At 44.1% G+C, this 17,701-nt stretch overlaps 2 protein-coding genes and 1 non-coding gene across 3 annotated transcripts in view; 1 reads left to right on the forward strand and 2 right to left on the reverse strand.

The window, feature by feature from the left end:
• pomt2 (protein-O-mannosyltransferase 2) overlaps positions 1–15,090 on the forward strand; it is a 44,987-nt gene extending 29,897 nt beyond the window's left edge. Inside the window, exons 17-21 of the mRNA XM_042345499.1 lie at positions 1,014–1,073; positions 5,543–5,648; positions 7,783–7,923; positions 9,512–9,623; positions 13,640–15,090. Of these exons, the coding sequence (XP_042201433.1) occupies positions 1,014–1,073; positions 5,543–5,648; positions 7,783–7,923; positions 9,512–9,623; positions 13,640–13,745 (525 nt within the window). The 3' untranslated portion in view covers positions 13,746–15,090. The remainder of the gene's footprint in view (positions 1–1,013; positions 1,074–5,542; positions 5,649–7,782; positions 7,924–9,511; positions 9,624–13,639) is intronic.
• trnaa-cgc lies at positions 7,565–7,637 on the reverse strand. The gene has a single exon. It is a non-coding gene; the product is annotated as a tRNA-Ala (tRNA).
• Positions 15,091–16,832: 1,742 nt separating the features above from the next.
• The window catches only part of tmem63c (transmembrane protein 63C), a 28,508-nt gene continuing 27,639 nt past the window's right edge, over positions 16,833–17,701 (reverse strand). The window contains exon 23 of the mRNA XM_007910544.2: positions 16,833–17,553. Coding sequence (XP_007908735.1) covers positions 17,344–17,553 — 210 coding nt within the window. The 3' untranslated portion in view covers positions 16,833–17,343. The remainder of the gene's footprint in view (positions 17,554–17,701) is intronic.

Below are 17,701 nucleotides of genomic sequence, written 5' to 3' on the forward strand. Positions count from 1 at the left end.
AAGCATATGGGATCCTTGGCTTTATAAATAGAGGAATAGAGTACAAAAGCAAAGAAGTTCTGCTAAACCTTTATAGGTCATTGGTTAGGCCTCAGCTGGAATATTGTGTTCAATTCTGGGCACTACACTTTAGGAAGGATATGAAGGCTTTGGAGAGGGTGCAGAGGAGATTTACCAGATTGGTACCAGGGATGAGCGACTTTAGTTATGTGGAGAGACTAGAGAGGCTTGGATTGTTGTTCTTAGAGCAGAGAAGGTTAAGGGGAGATTTAGTAGAAGTGTTCAAAATTATAAGGAGTTTTGATAGATTAAATTAGGAGAAACTGTTTCCTCTGGCTGGTGGATCAGTAACCAGAGGACACAGATAATTTGGCAAAACAACTAGAGGGTAGATAACAAATATTTTATTGCAGTGAGTTGTTACATTCTGGAATGCACTGCCTGAAAGGGTGGTGGAAGCAGATTCAATAATAACTTTCAAAAAGGAAACTGGATATAAACTTGAAAATTTAAAATTTGCAGGGCTGTGGGGAAAGAGTGGGGGAGTAGAACTAATTGGATAGATCTTTAAAAGAACCGGCACAGGCCTGATGGGCCGATCGGGCCTCCTTCTGTGCTGTTAAGAGTCCATGATTCTATGATTCCATGATATGTGTGGCAGCTATACACATAAATTTCCCTTTGGCTGGAACATGGTGATGAGCTTGTGGGTGTGTCAGACACTGGACAGTCAGGGATCCACAGCTGGTGGTTGGGATCAGGAGGGGAGGAGGGCGGGAAGGGGTGGGGTAGGAGGGTGACCGAAGGCACAGTCAAAGAGGAAGGTCTTGAGGCAGGTCTTGAAGGAGGCAATGGAAGGGGCGAGGCAGAAAAACTGGGTTGGAGTTTCAGAGGATGGGGGCAGAAGACAAATTCTGATGTGGAGATTGATTCTGTTGTATATTTTAGCTTAGTTCCCCAGGCCTCTGCAATGTGGTAAGTGGCGTATAATCTCATGTTGCTTTCTTCTACAGGGCCTTCGTTTCTCTGGAACAAATGAGACCGAATATCGAGTATATTTATTAGGAAATCCTGTAAGTACATGTCTCAGACAGAGAGAATAAACAGCCTCACTTTTAAAGGAGCATGTTCCGATTTCTCTGTACAAACCACCAAACACATAAACAACAACAACTTGCACTTATATAGCGCCCTCCACCCAGGGTAGCGCCTCAGAGCATTTAATAGTGTCGGAGCCTGACTCCGAGCAGGGCTGGGGGAGGTGACCGTAAACACGGTCAAAAAGAAAAATTTTCAAGCAGGACTTGAAAAAGGGAAGAGAGGGGGAAGGCGAAGGTATCGAGGGAGAGTGCTCCAGAGTTTCCATAAAATGAACCTTTCTAAAAATTAAAAAGCGGTCGCATATTCCCTTGCGGAATAAGAGTACCACAGGGAAAGCAATTCATCCATGGCTAACTGGAGCAGTTAGAGAAAGCATCAAATTAAAAGAAAAGGCTTATAAAACTGCCAAGAGAAAAGCGGCAAATCTGAAGATAGGGAGAGTTTTAGAAACCAGCAAAATAAAACTAAAAAACTCATTAAGAGCGAGAAAAAGGAGTATGAGGGTAAGCTCGCTAGGAACACTAAGTCCAATTGTAAAAGTTTTTACAAATATATTAGGAGGAATAGGCTAGTGAGGGTAAATGGAGGTCCACTGCAGTCAGATACGGGAGAAGTTGGAATTGGAGACAAGGACATGGCAGAGTCCCTAAATGGGTACTTTGCATCTGTCTTCACCCGAGAAGACACAACAAGTCTGCCAACAATAAAGATGCACCAAAGGGATAAGGACAGGGAGCAACTTAGGGAAATTTTCATTAGTAGAGAATTGGTGCTAGGGAAACTGTTAGCACTAAAAAGTGACAAATCCCCTGGTCCGGATGGCTTGCATCCCAGGGTTTTAAAAGAGGGAGCTTATGAGATAGTGGAGGCCTTATGTCTGATCTTCCAAAATTCCTTGGATTCTGGAACAGTCCCCATGGATTGGAAGATCGCAAATGTCACACCACTATTTAAAAAAGGTGGAAAGGAAAAGATGGGGAACTATAGGCCAGTTAGTCTCACATCAGTGATAGGAAAAATTTTAGAATCATTGATTAAGGATGTGGTAGTGCGGTATTTAGGGGAGCACAATATAATTAGGCCAAGTCAACATGGCTTTACAAAAGGGAAGTCATGTTTGACAAATCTCATAGAGTTTTTTGAGGATATTTCCAGTAAACTAGATAAGGGTGAATCAGTGGATGTGGTCTATTTGGACTTCCAGAAGGCATTCGATAAGGTGCCACATAAAAGGTTAGTCCAAAAGATAAGGGCCCATGGAATTGGGGGGAGCATATTAACGTGGATTGGGGAATGGTTAACAGGTAGGAAACAAAGAGTAGGGATAAACGGGTCCTTTTCAGATTGGCGGGATGTGACTAGTGGAGTGCCACAAGGATCAGTCCTTGGGCCTCAGCTATTTACCATCTACATCAACAATCTAGATGAGGACATCAAAGTTAATATATCTAAATTCGCGGATGACACAAAACTAGGAGGAAGTGTCAACACAGAGGACGACATCAAAAAAATGCAGCGATACACAGATAGGTTAGGTGGCAGATGAAGTATAATGTATCCACCTGGGTAGCAAAAATAGTAGAGCGGGTTATTTTTTAGAAGGGGAGAGATTGGAACGTGTTGGTGTCCAGAGGGACTTGGGTGTCCTTGTACACCAATCACAGAAAGTTAGTCTGCAGGTGCAGCAGCAATTAGGAAGGCGAACGTATGTTAGCATTCATTATGAAAGGATTAGAGTATAAGAATAGGGAAGTCTTTGCTGCAATTGTATAGGGCCCTGGTGGGACCACACCGGAATACAGTGTGCAGTTTTGGTCTCCTCATTTAAGGAAGGATGTACTTGCCTTGGAGGGGGTGCAGGGTAGATTTACTGGGTTAGTACCAGGGATGAAGGGGTTGAGTTACGAGGATAGGATGACCAATTTGGCCCTATATTCTCTAGAATATAGAAGAAATAGAGGGGATCTTACAGAAACCTATAAGAACATCAAATGGCATGATAGAGTAGATAGTGTGAGATTGTTTCCCCCGGTTGGAGAAACTAAAACCAGGGGTCACAACCTTAAAATCAGAGGCAGCCCTTTCGCACTGAGTTGAGGAAGAACTGAATGTATGAATGTATGGAACTCACTACCCCAGAGGGCTGTTGACGCTCAGTCCTTGAACATATTCAAGACTGAGATAGATAGATTTCTTATTGCAAAAGGGATTAAGGGATATGGGGATAAGGCAGGTCAGGTTATTAGCTGGAGTTAGATTAGAAGATCAGCCATGATTGAATGGCGGGGCAGCCTCGAAGGGCCGAATGGCCTACTCCTGCTCCTGCATGTTATGTTATATGTGTGGTGTTTACTACAGGGACTATTTTGGGACTGTACAGTGCTGGGTTCCACGTATAACAATAATAATAATACTTGCATTTGTTATAGAGGAGTCCTGTAGCTCAGTGGTTAGAGCACTCGCTTTGCAAGTGAGAGACCTGAGTTCAATTCCAGGCAGAGGGCCAAACCTTGGGCAAGTTTCCTTACTCCACACAGAGCCTAATAATAATCCCTCCAAAAACAATAATTAAATTGGTCATTTTCAATCTACGACTGTTTGTGGGACATTGCTGTGTGCAATTGGCTGCCGCATTCGCCCACAAATATACAGTCAATTCACTTTGCAGTGTGTTCTGTGAAGCGCTTTGGGACAACCTCCCGACGTGAAAAGCGCTATATCAAATGCAAGGATTATAGAACCTTATCACGTATTCAAGACGTCTCAAAGCGCTTCACAGAATATACTGCAAAGTGAATTGACTATTTTGTGGCCGAAATGTCCCACAAACAGGCGTGGATTGAAGTGACCAATTTTTTTTTGAAGGAATTATTACCCCCGGAAAAGCGATCCACCAATCTACTAACAACCGGATTCCTACTTATTGCTAGGCAAACAGAAGTGTGTGGAGTAAGGAGACTTAACCAGTATTTCGCCCTGCCGGGAATCGAACCCAGGTCTCTCGCTTGCGAGGCGAGTGCTCTAACCACTGAGCTGCAGGATGTATAGAAATATACAATATTCTGAACTGTATCTGTGCTCTGCACTATTAAACGCCCTGGACACAGAGACCTTTAGGTGCCCTCTGGGTTTTATGTTCATGGGATTTAATAGTGTAGAGATAGGCACACAGAGTAGTTTTGCTTCTCTCAAGAACCATAGAAATTTACAGCACCGAAGACAGCCATTGGCCCATTTGTGCTGCCTCTTTTAAGTCCCATTTACCTGCCCTTTCACCATACCCCTTTTGCTGGATCCACTTTAGATATTCATCCAGTTTGCTTTTGAAAGTTAATATAGATTCTTCCTCAACAACCCACTCTCCGGCCAGCGGATATTCTAAATATCCTGCGCTTGAAAATATTCTTCCTATCATCCCTATTTGCTCGTGGGCCAGCTGTCGTAAATTGACGTCCTCCAGTCACTGACTCACCAACCAGTGGAAATAATTTCTCCCTATTGAATATCAAAACCCCTCATAATTTTAAAGATCTCTTTCAGGTCACCCCTCAACCTTCTTTGATCCAACATAAATTATCCAAGTCCCTCCAGTCTCTGCTTCTAGGCAAAAGCACTCAGCCGTGGAATCATCATCCTTGGAATCACCCGAGTAAAACTCCTCTTCAACCTGCATGTCCTCACACCTCCCAACCAATCTGATTTGCTTACCTCTCACTCCACCACCCGCTGCCTCCACTTGGCCAGCTCCAGCCTCCTGTTCGTCCCCTTGCTCCACCATTGGCTGCCGTGCTTTCAGCCACTATGTCCTGAAGCTCTGAAATCCTCTCCCTCAATCCCTCCGCCTTGCCCCCTCCCTCCCCACTTTTAAATCCTATCTAAAGACCTCGTGAATTGAGTGACCAAATCATATTGAGTATTTCCTGTTTATAAAACCCACAATTCCATTTGCTTCTTGCAGTTTTGTCCATCTGACTTCCCACCTTTAATGATTTATGTATGTTACCCCGCCACTACCCACTCACAGGTCCTTCTGCTTTTCCACTCCTTTTAATATTTTACCACCAAACAAACTTGTTATCCTTGTTCTTCCTCCCATAATGTATAATCTTGCATTTACCTGCATTAAATTACATTTGCCATTTCGCTGCCCAAACAACTAATTTGTCTTCCCCTGAAGTTGCTTACCATCTTCATTGTTAGCTACACTCTCTACTTCTGTGTAATCACAGATCATTTTATATAAATGGATCATTTATATTAATATAAATCTTCTTGAATTTGAGTGTGTAGAGTTTGTGACCATTTTAAACATATCATGAGACATTCAATGGGCAGTGCTCCTAATTGACATTTGTAATATTCAGCTCAGGAGTTAGTCCTGCTGGCTGAGCTAACATAGGGCTGTACTGTTCTATGTTGAAGGTTGTGCTTTATCTGTCAGGTGATCTGGTGGTTGAACTTGGGTAGCCTCCTCCTCTATCTGATCCTCTCCTGCGTCACTGCCGTCTGTTTACAGCGAAGGTGCAAGCTCACTTCTCACATCAAAGGTTAGTGAAATTGGAAGCGACATCAAACTAAGGGAAACACTGTAATGGTAGATAAAGGCACCAGAGAAATGTAAAGTTTGTATTTTGTGAGGAAGAACAAAGAAAGTAAATTTACTATATGATAATGGGGAATTCTGTCCACCAATTTCTGGCTGTGACTTTGACACCCTCAGAGTTTGGGTCTGAAGCCACCAAAGTAATTGATACACGAAGCTGGATTACTGGGAACTGGCACTCAATGTGGGCTGATGAATAGAAAGGCAGCTTCAGGCCTAATCATTGTGGGGATCACTCACACGACCAGGGTATAATATCCTGTGATACAATAATCGCTTTGTATGTCGTAATGTATCCAGCGCAGACTGCAATCCCACAGTCACAGCAGCCGAGACCTTCAGTGGTGGAGAATTGAAGCTAAGGTTTGGTTTATTCGTTAAAAATAGACCAGATTCTTGTTTAATACAAGACTTGTTTAATAACTATATAAATGACCTGAACTTGGGTATAGGGAGTACAATTTGATGATACTAAGCTAGGAAAAGTAGTAAACATGAGGAGGATAGTAGCAGACTGAAAATCGACATAGACAGACTGGGAAAATGGGCAGACACGTGGCAGATGAAGTTTAATGTGGAGAAATGTGAAGTAATGCATTTGGGAGGCAGAATGAGGAGAAACAATATACGCTGATGGTACAATCTTAAAGGGGGTGAAGGGACAGAGAGACCTGGGGGTTCATATGGTAAATCTTTGAAGGTGACCGGACAGGTAGATAAAGCTATTAAAAAAACACCCGGGATACTGGGCTTTATAAATAGGGGCATAGAATACAACAGTCAGGAAGTTATGATGAACCTTCATAAAACACTGGTTAGACCTCAGCTGCAGGATTGCGTTCAGTTCACATTTTAGGAAGGATGTCAAGGCATTGGAGAGGGTGTGAAGGAGATTGACCAGGATGGTACCAGGAATGAGGGGCTTCAGTTATCAGGAGAGGCTCGAGAAGCTCGGATTATTCTCATTGGAGTAGAGAAGGTTAAGAGGAGACTCAATAGAAGTTTTAAACATTATGAGGGGATTCGATAGGGTGAACAAGGAGAAACTATTCCTACTGGCGGGTGGATCAGTAACCCGAGGACACCGAGTTAAAATAGTCGTTAAAAGAAACAGAGAGCAGGTGAGGAGAAATGTTCTCACACAGCGAGTTGTTGGGATCTGGAATGCATTGCCTGAAAGGCCGGTGGAAGTCGATTTGTTAACAGCTTTTAAGAGAGAAGTAGATAATTATTTGGGGAGGACAAGTTTCCAGGGCTATGAGGAGATACCGGGGGAGTGGGATTGAATTAGAAGCTCTTTTAAAAGAGATGGCACAGACACAATGGGCCGAATGGCCTCCTTCTGTGCTGTATAATTTTATGATTCTATGGCTGTGTGCAGAGAAAGCTCTGAAAAACAGAATTAAATTGAGGCATTTAATATAACAGTAAGGAAGTAATTTTTATATTTTATAAGACATTAGTTGGAACATAAAGTTGCTAGTTGGAGATCAACCGCCAATTTTGGATCCCCAATTGTAGAAAAATCCAGAGAGTGGGGTTAGAGTATAGAACTGCATTGGGATAATAATAATTTTTCATTTGATATAGTACCTTTTCATGTCTTCAAGATGTCTCAAAGTGCTTCACAACATATACTGTAAAGTGAATTGACACTATATTTTGTAGGCGAAATGCAGCAGCCAATTGCGCGCAGCAGCGTCCCACAAATATTTGTGGATTGAGTGACCAATTTATTATCATATTTTTTGGATGGAATTATTATCCCTGGAAAAGCAATCTGTCAATCGACTAACAACCAGGTTCCTATTTACTGCTGGTAAACAGAGTCGTGTGGACTAAGGAAACTTGCCTAATGTTTGGCCCTGCCTGGGAATCGAACCCAGGTCTCTCGCTTGCGAGGCGAGTGCTCTCACCACTGAGCTACAGGACTTCCCTAGACAAACACAAGGCAATGGTATCCTTGTGTAAACCTTCAGTGGTTCTGTGCTATGAATTGCTATTGGGGAGGGGGATTTATGTTCTAGTTTAGGAAGATCTGAGTAGTGTGTTAACAGATTGCTATCTGTTGGTTCCAGACCGCAGTCGTACAGTGTTGAATGGTGGTGGTCAAGTGTTGCTTGCTTGGCTACTCCATTATTTACCCTTTTACCTGATGGGTCGAATACTTTATTATCATCATTATTTTCCTGCAATGCTCTTCAGCAGCATGTTAACAGGTATGTGAGATTTCTCTAATAAAAGCCATTTGGTTTCACCCTCGAGCAGAATCCAAGCAGGGTCCGTCCACCTACTTGATTCATTTATCTCGTTGGGCTCTTGCATGTGGGATGGACTAGTTGGGCCAAATGGACTGTTTGCGTGCGGTATCACCCTAAATGTAACTGCAACACTCCTATTTTATGGCTTAAAGAGATTGAGACTCAATGCCATTGTGGCATGGAACCACTCTCATAACTGTGTCCTCATAATTCTTTAACATTTCTGTGGCAATGTAGTGTGTGGGTTCTAACATAGAGACATAGTGTGCCAAGGAGTGAAAAAGACGAATGTAATCCATCTGTGATTTCAAATTTTAAAAAAGTACATATCCCTCAATCAATTTCTGCTCCAAATTGCTATTTAATTTCATTTTGAATATGCTGATTTTATCTACTTCCATCACCTCCCTGTGTGGTCTATTCCATATACAACAACAACAAGATTACATTTGTATAGCGCCTTTCACGTCGGGAGGACGTCCCAATACTCACCTGGGTAATAGTGTGCTGGTGAATAACAATATAGTTTTATAAAGGGCACCATGCAGACAATACATTATTCTTTGATTTGAAGTCTATTAAAGCTCTAATTAAATATTTTCTTTAGTTATCAAGATGTGAGGGTTTTTAGACAATGACTCGAAGATTATGGATTCAATCCCAGACACTTCTAACCCAGAATTGACTGTGTGGTCCATTCCATTGTCTTTAATACACTCACCACTGTCTACAACTGGATCTTATGTCTCCTGCATTAAGAACGGCTATAATTGAGACCGAGCTGGAGTGGGACTGCACATAGTGTAGAGCAGACGGGCCCCAAACTTCAAAAGGATGATTTTGTCTGGCCCCCAAATCATGTCCCACTTCACTGTTTTTCCATCCGGCTCTTCCTCTTCTGGTTGGTCTCTCTGAGGCAACACAGAGAGTGACAGGAAGTGAGCGGAGCAGGAGGTATCCAGCCTTACCCTCCCCTCCCCATCACGTCTACCCACTGCTTCAGCCTGGAGCAGCCCAGTGAGGCACAGCCAAAGCAGCAAGAAGAGGAGGATTTTGCAATTCTAAAACTACAGAACTAGAAGCCTCAGTATGAGATGTGGAAGGTGCAGGATTTTGGCATTGGTGGGAAGTGGATTACTTGTCTGTTGAAAGAAATGAAATTGTCTTGTTTGCTTGTAAGTCAGATCTGTGTTGAAGAAGTTCACAGTTAGTTTTGCAATAGTGGATTAATCTATTTGGGTTTTGTTGAGCATTCTCTGTTTAGCTCTCCCATGTGCTGAGTTATGTTTTTACCCCAATAAAAAAAAATTGCTGCATATATTTCCATTTGAGATGATTATTAAGTGATACAGTATCACAATTCAAAACCTAGGATTTCTATATGATTCTTACACGTTTCTGGAAAGGAAGAACAAAAATATTGGTTTTGTGGCCTGCGGACGTTTCTCAAATAGGGCCTCTGGCCCCCGACACCCAACAGGTTGCCCTCTCCCCTGGTGTAGAGTAAATTTCTGCTGCTTGTCACGAGTTTCCTTTTCTATCCTAGCAATCACTTGGCACATCTTACTGCAGAGCTGTGACACTTTCCTGAGACCTGCAGCTGCTCGAGGGATGTACCTGGGGGGTATGGCTCTCCTTGGCCTTGTCTGTGCCTACAGGTCAGTCACTACATTTTCCTAAAATTCTTTTTGGCCAATTGATGGTTTACGGGGAGCGGCAGCAGGACTGCGCGGGGAGGAGCCTGGGCCTACCTTCTCAAGTAGTATAAAGCACGAGGCGGCAGGGAGTTCAGCTCGAGGTGTGGGGGGGAGGCGGGGAGAGGGCGGAGCGGGGGAACCGCTGACGTCATAGTTTAGTTTCAGGAGTGTGGGCGTACAAAAAAAAAACCTTCTGCGCCCCCCCAGGGCTGGCATCAGGGCCCACAATGGTCCTGTTGGGTTGGCTGCCCCAGCCCCAGCCTATGGGCTAATGCCATCCACCTGACCACTCGCTCCCGGTCCCCGGGTGCGCATTATGGCTGCCGCTCTGACCCAAGGCCCCTCACCCCCTCCCTCCCCCTCCTCTCTCCCCCCAAACCCTCCCCCCTCTGCATCTCTCCCGCTCTGTCCTCCTCTCTCTCCGTCCCTCTCGCCTTCTATCCACACTTGACCCTCCCACAACCTCCCTCAGTTCCAGCCTGGGAATCCTCCGCCGGGCTCACCGCGGCACTCGGCGTTGGCTGTCCAGCAGCAGCCACACCGACTGCTCCATTCCCCACCACACTCGCCAGCCACCCCACACACAGACCCAGGGAGCCAACCTCTCCTCCCTCATATCCATTCCCCCCACCCCTGCCTCACAACCTGGACCCCCCACTCCCTCCCCACACACCCTTCTGTCAACCATTCCCTCCACATCAGACGACAAAACGTCCGCTCCCTCTGTAACAAGGCCCTGGTCATCAACGATCTCATCCTTGATGAGACCGTTGACATCATGGCCTTAACGGAAACCTGGCTCACCCCAGGCGACACCTTCCTCCTCACAGAGGCCACACCACCCGGCTACACCTCCCACCACGTCCCTCGCCCCAACCGCCGTGGCGGTGGTGTAGTCCTTATCTCAAGGACACCACTTGCTCTATCCCCCTACTCCTCTGGCTCTTTCCCCTCTTTTGTGCACCTCGCCCTCTCCCATCCCTCCTTCCTCTCACTCAAAATCCTCCTCCTCTACCGGCCCCCTAAAACCTCTCCCACCTTCATCTCCGATATTTCTACCCTACTTACATCTCTCTGCCTCTGCTCTGATCGCCTCATCATCCTGGGCGACTTCAACCTGCACTTCACCCCCTCCTGCTCCATCTCCTCAGACTTCTCCTCCCTGCTCTCTTCGCTCAACCTCTCCCCCCACATCAACTCCGCCACTCACAGTCACGGCCACCCACTCGATTTGGTGATCACCCGAGGCTTCAGTGTCTCGGATGTCACCATTACCGACAAGGCCGTCTCCGATCACCACTTCATCTCCTTCACCACCTCCACCCCCCTCCCCACCTCCACCAGACCCACCATCATCTTCTACCGCCCCTGGAAGAAGTTACCCCCACAATCCCTAACCGCTGCCTTGGAGTCCTCTGAACTCCTCTCCCTCTGGCCTTCAACCCTCACTGACCCCTTTTCTGCTCTCACCCTCCTCCACAACACCCTCTCCTTCCTGTACTGTCTCCTACTCTCGCTCCTCCCCCTGGTTCACCACCCACCTCCGCTCACTGAAGAGCCAGGTGTGGGCCGCTGAACGCACCTGCCTCAAATCTGGCTGGACCTCCTCAAAATCTACCGCTCCACTCTAGCCTCGGCCAAATCGTCCTTCTACTCCAGGATAATCCTGGAGGCGAAGAACAACCCCAGGCTTCTGTTTTCTCTTTGACCGTACCTTCAGCTCCCCTCTCGACTCTCTACCCCCTCCTCACTCTCCTCCTTCCCTCCCCTCACCATTTCCCCCCTTCTCGCTCCCTCCCTTCCCTCCCCTCACCCTGACCATTTCTCCCCTGCTCAGGTCCCAACCCAACTGTCCAGCGCCTTGGGACGTCCTCCCGACGTGAAAGGCGCTCTATAAATGGAATCTAATTGTTGTTGCATTGAACAAAGTGGCATAGATTCTAACCCAGCAGAATTCAGTTGCATTATTAACAACAATAATCTACATCCACAACAGCAACATGTATTTACACAGCACTTTTAAGAATATGCACAAAATCTGATTCAGTGTCAGTGCAGTTGATCTATCTTAATGCAGTTGGGTAAAAGTGTGCTGGTGAATAACAATATAGTTCCATAAAGGGCACCATGCAGACAATACATTATTTTTTGATTTAAAGTCTATTGAAGCTGTAATTACATTTTCTTTAATTATCAAGATGTGAGCGTTTTCAAACAATTCACTCTCAACTCTGGCTCAGAAGATTATGAATTCAATCCCAGACACTTCTAATCCAGAATTGACTGTCCTTCCATTAAAATATTAAACCCTGGTCCCACTGCCTGTTGTTCAGATAGATATTAAAGGTCCTGTGACATTTCCTGTGAGAAGGAAGCTGCTCCCTATGTCCTGCCAAATATTTCCCCTGATCAGTTGTTCACTTCATTGGCTGTGGGACCTTGTTGTGCACAAAATGGCTGTCATGTTTGCCGATCAAACAGTCACTTCACTTAACATTAATTACTGCAAGTGCTTCAAATTAAGGTTCTTTCCTTTTTTTTCCAGCTCTAGGTCAGGTCCAATGTTAGTACACAAAAAAATTCCCTTTATTGTCACTGTCACATCAGCAGTTTGCGATCAACTACAGCAAAGGGTAGATTCATTGTGTGCTCACTCAGCTCTCCTTCCTGTTGGAGCTGTGATGTGATGCAATAAATGTCAGAATTGAGTCAGTTCTTTGTCAGCAGCTATGGATCCTTCAAGACCATCACAAACAAGTCGGGTTCATTACCAGGGCTTGGGGAGGCAGACAGGTCACTGGGAGTCGGATTCTTCCCACTCACCGTTTATTAGCCCTGAAAACCAAAGCCCTGTGCTTAATATTCTCAATGAATTGTAGGAAACGTAGTCTTAATCTATCAACACATGCACACTAACCAGCTTTAGTGAATTATGCACACTTAGATTATTGATTAAATCGGATTTTATACAACTCCCACAGTTTGCCTGCAATTTGGAGTCACACAAGTCATATGTCCAGGCAGGGCGAAACCTTGGGCAAGTTTCCTTACTCCACACGCCTAATAATAATCCCTCCAAAAACCCAAAACAATAATAAATTGGTCATTTTCAATCTGCGACTGTTTGTGGGACATTGCTGTGCGCAATTGGCTGCCGCGTTCGCCCACAAATATACAGTCAAATCACTTTACAGTGTGTTCTGTGAAGCGCTTTGGGACGTCCTCCTGACGTGAAAAGCGCTATATCAAATGCAAGGATTATTATTATTATTATTATTATTATGTTATGGTCCCGACTGATGTGACTTATAATAATAATAATCCTTGCATTTGATATAGTGCATTATCACAACTTTGAGACGTCGCAAAGCGCTTCGCAGAATATAATGTATAACATAGAATGTAGAATACAATGAATATAAGTGAATTGACTGTATATTTTGAGGCTGAAATGTGAGGTTTACTGTATAAAATAAACCATATATATTGTATTATGTATATATTATACAATACCTCTCTCATATAACAAATATATAATATCTATCTGGATTTCGCCATCAAAATATAATCAATTCACTTTACAGTATATTCTGTGAAGCGTGAACCTAGATGTGATAAGGTGCTATAAAAAATGCAAGGATTGTTATATATATATACAATGATGGGTTTATGCACATATCAGGCAACACAGATGAAAAACCTAATTTTAATTTATTTGCGCTATAAACCTCAGACAATGCACTGAGAAGCTTCCTGCTTATCCAGCTAAAGCCCCTCAGCCTGCAGGGGGTGTTGTCTTACAGCTTGATGAAGCAGATCATAAGGTAGCAGGAACCTTGCCTCTAGTGATCCAATTTCACTGTACCCCCTCCCAGCCCACACACCAGTGTTGACTTCAATCTGATTCATTTACAGTAGTTGTGCAGCAATCTGTCCAACAACTAATCGTTCTCTTCCTGTGGATCCTTTTCCTTCAGCTTCCACTTGTTTCTGCCATTGTCCTATGGTATGGTTGGACCTCTTGCTCACAATCCTCGGAGTCCCATGGCAGGATTGAAGTGGATGGAATCCTGGGAATTTTAGTGGGACAGGGCGGCACTGAGGCTCATTCCTGTTGAGCTCTTTGTTTTTATACTTTGTTAGTTACCACTTTAAATTGGGAAATATCATGATACTGAAATGTTGAGAAACTATTGGGGGCTATTAGGGGCATGGCTGCTCTTTCAAAGGGCATCCCAAAGAGGATCAACAGCACTTACTCAGGGTTTCCAATGCTCTTCAATTTACTTGGGTTAGACAGGTATTAGGTTTAGGATAGGCTTGAGAATGAAACTAAAATATTGAGGCCTCTCTCTGTGAAATGAGTTCCTCAAGTCCACAGCTAGTGATGTTTGGTGATGTTTGGTGACTGGATTCTGAGTTCCACTGGCTGATGGAGCCTCGACCTCTGAGCTACTGTAAACGGCCCCAAACCAGGGGTCGCCACTCAGCCAATGACCGCTGGGGGGCGCTATCGAGCCGGATCAGCAAGATCTGAGGAAGGCAATAGAATTACTTAAATATTTAGTCCAATTGAAAACTAAGCCAGATACACAAGGTATTTAATGAAATTTTAAAAACATTGTTTAAACTGTGGTATATATGTTTTTATTGAACACAGCGAGATGTCACCTCACGGTTAGAGACCCCAAACCATCAGGAGAGTGAACCCAGCTGTGACTGTCTATGACCCACTGGGCAAAAGTAATTATTAGCTTCTAAGCTAATATTCAAATTTTAAAAGATCCTCAGAATAAAAATAAGTTTTGAAATGTTTTCCTTTTTAATTCATGAAACTTGAAGTTACAATTGAGAGCAATTTCTGACACTCCAATCAACACAACTGTTGTTATTCGGTGCTAGACACCAATCCTGTTGGTGAGTACCTCCTGTCAGATCTTAGTCATTTACAGATAATCCTTTTCTTGGGTCAAATTGAAAGAAAGCAGCACATTTTCTTGGGGTCAAATTGAAAGAAAGCAGCACATTTAGTCTTGCTATTGGCATAAATCAGGAGCTTTGAGTAGATGCTTATAATTATGGATTTGTAATCAAATTAATGAGTAGAAATGACTGAAATTACAGAAGCTCCCAAATATAACAACCAGCCTATCAGATCAGCCACCAGACACATTCCTCAATATAATGCCAAATCGTGTGGGAAGCAGCTACTGGTTTGGAGAAATCCTATTTCACAATCTTGTGATAATGTTCAGGGTCTGGAACAGATTTGAAGCAATAATTCCAGGATTGAACAAGTTCTTTGTTTAATTTCACTGTTGATGTCTCACTGACGGTGGTGTTTTTCAGTGTAATGTAATTTTTTGAGCAATGCTGTGGTCCAACCAATGACTAAAGCATATTTAATAATAATGGAGGGTGTCTCTGTTGAAGTGTGTTGCTATTTTATTCCATTCTGAACTACATGAACAATCCAAACATTTCACACATACCATCTTCTCTTATCTTTCCTGGTCGCCCCCACCACCTCCTCACCCCCATAGGGTACCTTGGGATTCTCTCCTCCATTTCCCACCCCCATGGACCACAGTCCATCCTTGGTTTCCTGGGGATGGCTGTGCACCCTGGACATTTCAGCTTCTTCTGGGATCAAACAATATTCCTCATGACAAAAATTCTTTTGATTTAATTTTTATCTAGATAAAGGTCAGGGAGCATCACTGGTTACAAATATTATATTATATTAATAAAGTTATGAGGATATGATATAGAAAAGCCACCTGGCTTGACTAGTAACAGTTTATCTTATTGGCGGGCAGAGAGGAGATAACCACTGGCCACAACTTTCCAAAATGTCGATTGAAACAGAATTGAGCAAAGTACTGCAGGATGATAACGTTACAATCATTTTAAAAGAGGGAACAGGGAATAAATTATAATCCATTTGTTTTACCTCAATTGTAGGGAAACGTCTAGAGACAATAATACAGAATAGAAATTGTGAGGAGTGGATAGAAATCATTGTTTAGAATCAAAAAATCCCGTTGTACAGAAAGATTTCTAGATGACATTAGATAAGGTGCTACATAAGACACAGCTTGAAAAAATAATGTGGAACCCCTGCTGTCTTTTGTTTATCAATGATTTGAAAATTTGGCATCAGTAGAACAAATTCTAAATTAGCTGAAGATCCCAAGTTGGGTGGTAGCGAATACAAGACACTGGAAAACAGACAGCAGAGCAATAACTGCCCCAATCTCCCTGTAACCACAATATTCATAGATTCATAGAATGTTACGGCACAGAAGGAGGCCATTCGGCCCATCGAGTCACTTTCACTGACCCCAATCACCAGCTTTCTCCCCATAACTCTGCAAACCTGTCTTCCCCGATACCTGTGTCCAGTTCTCTTAAAAGCTGTTATCGAATCAGACTTCACTGCCCTTTCAGGCAGATCATTCCAAATTCTAACAACTCGCTGAGTGAAAACATTTCTTCTAACCTCCCCTCTGCTTCTTTTGGTAGGTATCTTAAGACTGTGGCCACGGGTCACAGACACACCTACCAGCAGAAACAGCTTTTCCCTATCTCGCCTGTCGAAACCTTTCATGATCTTGAAGACCTCTATCAGGTCCCTGCGTAACCTTCTCTGCTCTAATGGGAAAAGTCCTAACTTCTCCACTGTCCTCATAGCTAAGGTTCCCCATTCCTGGTATTCTCGTGAATCTCCTCTGCGCCCTTTCCAGTGCCTTAATGTCCTTCCTGAGGTAAGGTGCCCAGAACTGGACGCAGTACTCCAGCTGAGGTCTAACCAGTGATTTGTATAGATTAACCATAACCTCCCTACTCTTATACTCTACGCCCCTATTAATAAAGCTCAGTACACCAAATGCCTTTTTTACTGCCTTATCTACCTGCCCGTGAGTCAGTCATTGTCACTCACAGCTGACCCCAGCTCCCCCACTATCACTAACTGCACTGAGAAGAGCAGAGCGCCTGGCGGTGAGAAGAGCAATGACTGCGGCTCCTACCGATGCCCACATCTCCACAAGCTTAGCGTTTAGTGATCACCTGTTAATGCAGCTCCGAGATTACATGCACCGAGCGCCAAGGAGGAATGCAGCTTCTGTGAAACAGTAACAGTGCAAAAACACAACCAAGGAGCTGGAGCAGAATCGAGCAGCGTGGTATTTATCGAATATTACGTTCAGTTAAAACACAATCGGAACATCAGGTGAGCAGTGAAAAAGGCCACTTAGTTTCATATATTACAGCAAAAAGTAACAGCAGTATGCGACTGACAAGCCCTGTGTATCTATAGATAGGTACAAAGCCGCCTGTGTCAGTGGCTGGTGCAGCTTAGGGTTAAGCGATGGCTCTGGATGCTGTTCAGTGTCTCTGGTTTCTCATTTCTCACCGAGTCTTGGTACCACCACATGCAGCTCCCGAGACAGGCAGAGTAGTCTAAGTGAGCCTTCCATCCAAAGCACGGAGACAGAACAAGTGATGGAAATTGATCTGAACAGCACAGCATTTCCCCCTTGTTGGCAGAGCAACTTGGCAAGTCAGTTAGATTTCAGTATCCATCTCACTCCAGCTCCGGATATAAACAGCTTCTGCTCAGTGACAGGCATCCTGCCAGTTAATGCAACGCTAAATTATGTCCCGTTGATATCTCATGCTAGTGATATTGGATTTCGTTATCCATTAACGATCCTGGTGCCAAATCCTGCTGACGTTCCAGGTCTGATTCCAAACTTTGCATCTGATCCGTGTTTCCCAGTTTAGTCCCTTCCACACGGTTTCCCATTGCTCCATAAGACAGGTGTGCAGGCGAGGCTGCAGGTGTCAGCCCAACCTCAGGATCCTGCAGAACCGCAGCAATGTACATCTACAGCATCAGAGACACAGAGAGATTAGCGATGCACAACTACAGACAGACAGACAGAGAGAGTGATGTACAACTACAGACATAGTGTGATGAACAACTACAGATAGACAGAGATACAGTGACACAGATAGATTAGCAGAAAATAAAA

Source organism: Callorhinchus milii, unplaced genomic scaffold (assembly GCF_018977255.1).
Source record: "Callorhinchus milii isolate IMCB2004 unplaced genomic scaffold, IMCB_Cmil_1.0 Scaffold54, whole genome shotgun sequence".
Taxonomy (NCBI): domain Eukaryota; kingdom Metazoa; phylum Chordata; class Chondrichthyes; order Chimaeriformes; family Callorhinchidae; genus Callorhinchus; species Callorhinchus milii.